Source organism: Chiloscyllium plagiosum, chromosome 33 (genome assembly GCF_004010195.1).
Source record: "Chiloscyllium plagiosum isolate BGI_BamShark_2017 chromosome 33, ASM401019v2, whole genome shotgun sequence".
NCBI classification, from domain to species: domain Eukaryota; kingdom Metazoa; phylum Chordata; class Chondrichthyes; order Orectolobiformes; family Hemiscylliidae; genus Chiloscyllium; species Chiloscyllium plagiosum.
The window spans coordinates 20,146,598-20,153,808 of NC_057742.1; the positions used below are offsets into that span (position 1 = coordinate 20,146,598).

Sequence of the window (7,211 nt, forward strand, 5' to 3'; positions counted from 1 at the left end):
TTCATTGTACAGCTTTTCAATTTTAACTGAAAGCCTTTTTCCTGAGGCAGAATCTATTAGTTATAATCAAATTGACCTGAAAACACACACAAACCAGACACATTGGAGCCTTTGCATTTATGACCCTCTCAGCCGAAAACTGAGGAGAGATTAGCCTTGTCAGAGCAGTAGCATCATCACATTGTTGATGAGGATTAGATGATGTGATCATTCTCGTTGAACCAGTCTTGGTGTTTCCTGGTTTTGTCACTGATGGTGTCCTCACAGCATGAGATGGTGGCTGTCGTCAGCTCTTTCCAGATTTCCTCCACTCCTTTAAAATGAACGTTTTAGAGACTTTGATGAAAGTATTGTTGGAAGTTTGCCAATCTGCTCAGATCTTGAGGTTGCTCAACGTTGACCTTTTTTTTGAACTATTTTGTCATTTTCAGCTGCTTGTGGTGGAATTTGATGGACATTGAGGACCAGATAAGCCTGTGTCTGTCCAGCAATCACATACATGGTCATCACTTTAATCAAGGGGACCTCCTCTTTTTCTCAGGAGATCAAACAATGACATCATCGATCATGTGCCAGTGCTTTGATCATGAATGCATTCAAGAAGTCTCGAACTTGTCTTTACGGTGGAACGGTGGAATGGGGATGACCAGCTGGTGTTCCACACACTTGATGAGCAGGATCATCCCACTGGAATTGCAATTCCTAGCTTCCTCCTTTCTGATGGTTGGGCATCCTTTCCAATCCTGGTGTTGAATTCTCCAAAAAGGAGGATAATTCTATCTTCCTTGGGGATGCTGGTGAGTATGATGCCCAGGGTGGAAGCCTACACCCTATTCTTTGAATTCATCTATAGCATTAAAGGTTGGAGCACAGGGAATCACGATCATTGCTTGTTGGTTCTTGGCAGATTGTAGATGACGAGTCATGAGGTGATCATTGATGCCAATGGGGAGCTCTGAGAGTTGAATGACAAGTTTGTTCTTGACAGAAAATCCAAATCTATCTGTCTTGGGTTGATCGTTGAGTTTTTCTGTCCAGGAAAATGTATAACCACTACTTTCTTCCCTCAGCTGCCCTTTGCCTACTCTTTGAGCATTCTGCAGGGCAGTGATTTCAATGTTGAATTGCCTGAGTTCATGTCCAACAAGGTTAGTTCTTTGTTCTGGCCAACTGGTATACTCATTATCCATGATTGTTTGAACATTCCAGGTTGTGAGAGTAAGTTTCACTTCAGTTTTATGACTGGAGTAGATGAACCACTGGCTCCAGTATTCCAGTCAGGTTGGTAACATGGTTGACTATTTGAGGGCACCTTTTCTAACCCCTTCGCCTGTTGTGGGCTGAGCAGATTGGATCCTGCAGAGTGCTGCTTAGTTGTGAAGAAAGCTCCTGTTTCTATTTGAAGAGCAAAAATATTGAGTCAGACCCTACTGCTTACGTGCTGGTCCAAAGATTGGGATTTCCAGATCTCTCAGTCTTGTCCCTGTCACTTCTCATTGATCACTGCAGGGCTTGTGTTGTGTATGTGGGGTGACTGAAATCCTCTAGGTAGATGTCATGTGTGGGACATTTTTTAACATGGGAATGCTGTTTCCCATCAGCAGTCTCTTTGACACACCTTGACATTTCCGCACTCTTGACTCTAATCTCTAGCATCTGCGGGTTGAAGGGTCCTGAGGTGGATGATAAGGCATTCTTCCTCCGCGCATCGGGTGGTGAGTGAGTGGCAGTGGAGGACGCCCACGACCTGCATGTCCTCGGCAAAATTAGGGCACATGGTATTGGGGGCAAGGTACTGACTTGGATTGAGAATTGGTTGACTGACAGTAAGCAAAGTGTAGTGGTAAACGGGTCCCTTTTAGAATGACAGGCAGTGACCAGTGGGGTACCACAAGGTTTGGTGCTGGAACCGCAGCTGTTTACAATATACATTAATGATATAGATCAAGGCATTAAAAGTAATATTAGCAAATTTGCTGATGACACAAAGCTGGATGGCAGGGTGAAATGTGAGGAAGATATTATGAGAATACAGCGTGACTTGGACATGCTAGGTGAGTGGATGGATGCATGGCAGATGCAGCTTACTGTGGATAAATGTGTGGTTATCAATTTTGGCAAGAACAGGAAGGCAGATTACTTTCTAAATGGAGTCAAGGTAGGTAAAGGGGAAGTACAATGAGATCTATGTGTTCTTGTACATTAGGGAGAAAGTGAGGTCTGCAGATGCTGGAGATCAGAGCTGAAAATGTGTTGCTGGAAAAGTGCAGCAGGTCAGGCAGCATCCAGGGAACAGGAGAATCAACGTTTCGGGCATAAGCCCTTCTTCAGGAATGCTGCCTGGATTCTGCCTGACCTGCTGCGCTTTTCCAGCAACACATTTTCAGTTCTTGTACATTAGTCAATGCAAACAAGCATGCAGGTACAGCAGGCAGTGAAGAAAGCTAATGGCATGCAGGCCTTCATAACAAGAGGAATTGAGTATAGGAGCAAAGAAATCCTTCTGCAACTGTACAAGGCCCTGGTGAGATCATACCTGGAGTATTATGTGCAGGTTTAGTCTCCAAATTTAAGGAAGGACATTCTGGCTATTGAGGGAGTGCAGCGTAGGTTCACGAGGTCAATTCCCGGAATGGCGGGACTATCTTATGTTGAAAGATTGGAGAGACTGGGCTTGCATACACTTGAGTTTAGAAGACTGAGAGGGGATCTAATTGAGACGTATAAGATTATTAAAGGATTGGACACTCTGGAGACAGGAAGCATGTTTCCACTGATGGGTGAGTCCACAACCAGAGGACACAGTTTAAAAATAAGGGGTAGGCCATTTAGAATAGAGTTGAGGAGAAACTTCTTCACCCAGAGAGTGGTGGGTGTATGGAATGCTCTGCCCCAGAAGGCTATGGAGGCCAAATCTCTCAATACTTTCAAGAAAGAGTTGGATAGAGCTCTTAAGGATAGTGGAATCAAGGGTTATGGGGATAAGGCAGGAACAGGATACTGATTGAGGATGATCAGCCATGATCATAATGAATGGTGGTGCTGGCTCGAAGGGCAGAATGGCCTACTTCTGCACCTGTTGTCTATTGGCAGAGTGGGAGGGGGAGTTGAAATGTTTGGCCACGTGGCGGTGGGTTTGATTGGTGCGGGTGTCCTGGAGATGTTCTCTGAAGCGCTCTGCGAGAAGGCGTCCAGTCTCCCCAATGTAGACAAGAATGCATTGGGAGCAACGGATACAATAAATAACATGTTGGAAGTGCAGGTGAAACTTTGATGAATGTGGAAGGCTCCTTTGGGGCCTTTGGCAGAGGTGAGGGGAGGTGTGGGCACAGGTTTTGCAATTCCTGCGTTGGCAGGGGAAGGTGCCGGGAGGGGAGGGTGGGCTGTTGGGGGGACATAGACTTGACTTGATGAGGATATGGATTTCAGTAAATCGTTTGATAAGTTCCCCATGGTAGGCTATTACAGAAAATATGAAGGCATGAGATTGAGCGTAATTTAGCAGATTGGATCAGAAATTGGCTAGCTGAAAGAAGACAGAGGGTGGTGGTTCATGGGAAATGTTTATCCTGGAGTTCAATTACTAGTGGGTTACTTCAAGGATCTGTTTTGGGGCCACTGCTGTTTGTCATTTTCAAAATGATCTGGATGAGGGAGGAGAAGGATGGGTTAGTAAATTTGTGGATGACACTGAAGTCAGTGGAGTTGTGGACAGCGCGGAAGGATGTTGCAGGTTACAGAGGGACATAGATAAGCTGCAGAGTTGGGCTGAGGGGTGGCAAATTGAATTTAATGTGGAAAAGTGTCAGGTGATTCACTTTGGAAGGCGTAACAGGACTACAGAGTACTGGGCTAATAATAAGATTCTTGGTAGTGTGGATGAGCAGAGACATTGTGGTGCAGGCTCGAAGGGCAGAATGGCCTACTCCTGCACCTATTGTCTATTGTCTATTGTGTCCATGTGCATAGGTTCCTGAAAATTGCCACCCAGGTTGACAGGGTTGTTAAGAAGGCATACGGTGTGTTACTTTTATTGGCTGAGGGATTGGGTTTCGGAACTATGAGATCATGCTGCAGCTCTGGTGTGGCCACACTTGGAGCATTACTTATAGTTCTGGTCGCTGCATTATAGGAAGGAAGTATTGGAAAGGGTGCAGAGAAGATTTACGAGGATGTTCCTTGGGATGGAGGGAAAGTCTTATGATGAAAGGCTGAGGGACATGAGGCTGTTTTCATTAGAGAGAAGAAGGTTGAAAGGTGACTTAATAGAGACATACAAGATGATCAGAAGATTAGATTGGGTGAACAGTGAGAGCCTTTTTTCCTCGGATACTTATGGCAGCACGGAGGGACATAGCTTTATATTGAGGGGTGATAGACATAGGACAGATGTCAGAGGTAAGTTCTTTACTCAGAGAGTAGTAAGGGTGTGGAATGCCCTTCCTGCAACAGTAGTAGACTTGCCAACTTTAAGGGCATTTAAATGGTCATTGGATAGACATATGGATGAGAATGGAATAGTGGGGGTTAGATGGGCTTCAGATTGGTTTCACAAGTCAGCGCAACATCGAGGGCCAAAGGGCATGTACTGCACTGTCATGTTTTATGAATTAATCAGGCATCTTTTCAATTCAAAGGCGGCACACATCTGCCATCACATTACAAATCTTGGCTACATGCAATCGTGAGCTTGTCGTTGATTACGATAACTGTAGTCCACACTGGAAGAAGAAGTGATCACAGGTGAACTTAAAGGTGATATCTGTAATTGCTCATTTTCAAGTACATTCCAAAGATCTCATGGCTGCATGAGACACTGAGCTGCTGCCCTCTGCTGGAAGGATGTGAGAGCACGGGCTTCTCCTGCTCCTTGGATGCTGCCTGACCTGCTGCGCTTTTCCAGCAACACATTTTTCAGCTCTGATCTCCAGTATCTGCAGTCCTCACTTTCTCTTACATTCAATGTTGTGTTTGGTTGGTTGAGTGGTGGGGCAGCAAGAAGGGAGTAGTCCTAGTCCAGTTAGAAGATCCCAATATTGTTTCATGGCATGGATTGTGCTGCATACATCTCTGCGTAGACACCCTCCTTCTGGGAGTCTCCATGCCATGGTATACTACAGTCTGTGATGATTCCTCATTTCTGTTTGGAATGATTCTCTGGAATCACATCACTGAGAAGCTGTCCTAATTCTGTTACTCCCCAGATATGATCAGTGCATTCAACCAGAATGGACTCAGCAATATCTTTGCTGGTGTACTGATATGACAGTGCAGAATAAGAGAAAATTATTATAAAGGCATCAGCAAGCCCAGGAACAACAGTAACCTCCCAAGGCTCCTGCACAGCCACAAGAGGGAGAAACCACAGTGGAAAGTCTCCTCAGAATGTCGAGGAAAATAAGAAAAGAGAGAATTTATTATCCTTGCTGTCACTTTCTTCAGATGACCCACACATATTGCAAGCACAGACTGAGGGTATCCTAGGACATTGTTATGCCTCACTGGGGTAGCACATTGGACACAAGTCCAACTATTCCCACATACGTCACAAAAGCTTAAAAATATGTTGAAGTATGCAATGTCCCAGTTTACCTGTCTGATAGGTTCAAGTTAATGGAAGCATGGACCAGTTTCTGGACTTAAATGTGAGCAATTGCTCATTGCAAACAGGTAGATTCTAACCAGGAGTGAGCAATTAAAAACCATTAGCATGTAACTCTATTCATTCAAACTCTAACCCTTTTCTAAAGTGCTCACTCCCTATACACACAGACAGATTAAAAAACCTTTGTGAGCACGGTGGCTCAGTGGTTAGCACTGCTGCTTCACAGCACCAGGGATCTGGGTTTGATTCCAGCCTTGGGTGACTGACAGTGTGGAGTTTGCACATTCTCCCTGTGTCAGTGTGGGTTTCCTCCTGCAATCTAAAGATGTGCAGGTTAGGTGAATTGGCCATGCTAAATTGCCCAGACTGTTCAAGGGTGTGTCGGCTAGGTGGATTAGTCAGGGGAATAGGTCTGAATGTGTTTATCCTTTGGAGCGTTGGTATGGATTTGTTGGGCTGAAAGGCCTGTTTCCATGCTGTAGGGATTCTATGAATAGAAGCCATAGGTGCAGAAGTAGGCCATTCAGCCCGCTCTGTCATTCAATGAGACCATCACAGCTGATCAGATAATCTCAATTTCCAGTCTTTGAAAGTGTTTCTGTTGCATTGCTATCTTATTCGTAAAGAGCTGAGAACGAATGTTTAAGTGAATGTGGATTTCAGGGTGTCACATTCATTGCTACGCTGCAGGAGAAATCAGTATCAATGAGCACAGAGAAATGCAAGAAATATGCTCAAAGGATCACCAACATTTTATGTTTAACGTGTGATTATTTCAAATACTGGAGACATAACAAATCCCTTACCACATCCAAGTTTGTTTTTTCCAACACATCAACCAACTTTTCAAGCTTTGTTTCTTCTGTGAATAAAAAATCCTCATCCACCCACAGAAGGTATTTCGTTGTGACCTGAGAAGCCGCTAGGTTTCTCCCAGCAAACCAGCCCTGATATGAAAAAAATGGCAGCAAAGTGAAGATCAGTTAATGTGTGCATTTATGCATTTACAAAATCACTTTTGAACTTTAGTTTTCAGATAGTGCAGATGATATTGTTTTAAAGTTGAAAGTCTTTTGTTAAATAACATTAGTAAACAGGTGGAAGTCAATCATTCAGAATCTATTTGGTTGTTTTTGAGATTTGTGACAAAAGTCAAAATTTCACCTGAATACCAGGGAAGTGACAATGATTGGGATGGGGTACAGTCAGCATTTTCTTGAGAAAGCAGTATTTGCAGACGAGAATACTTAACAAAAATAATGATGTCTGACCAATATGACACTCTCCATGTTGCAAAGCACAGAATTCTATAAGCTAAAAGATTTACCATTCCTAATATGTTCATAAGATCCTTAAATAACATCTGCATTTACTAGATTGACTATAGCAAGACAAAAAATGATAGAGTCATAGAGATGTACAGCATGGAAACAGACCCTTCGGTCTAACCCGCCCATGCTGACCAGTTATCCCAACCCAATCTAGTCCCACCTGCCAGCACCCGGCCCATATCACTCCAAACTCTTTCTATTCATATACCCATCCAAATGCCTCTTAAATGTTGCAATTGTACCAGCCTCCACCACATCCTCTGGCAGCTCATTCC

The 7,211-nt window shown here is 44.0% G+C and overlaps 1 protein-coding gene across 1 annotated transcript in view; it reads right to left on the reverse strand.

Moving 5' to 3' along the window:
* LOC122539634 (beta-1,4 N-acetylgalactosaminyltransferase 2-like) overlaps window positions 1–7,211 on the reverse strand; it is a 29,711-nt gene that overhangs the window by 11,327 nt on the left and 11,173 nt on the right. The window contains exon 7 of the mRNA XM_043674633.1: window positions 6,412–6,552. Within this exon, the coding sequence (XP_043530568.1) occupies window positions 6,412–6,552 (141 nt within the window). The remainder of the gene's footprint in view (window positions 1–6,411; window positions 6,553–7,211) is intronic.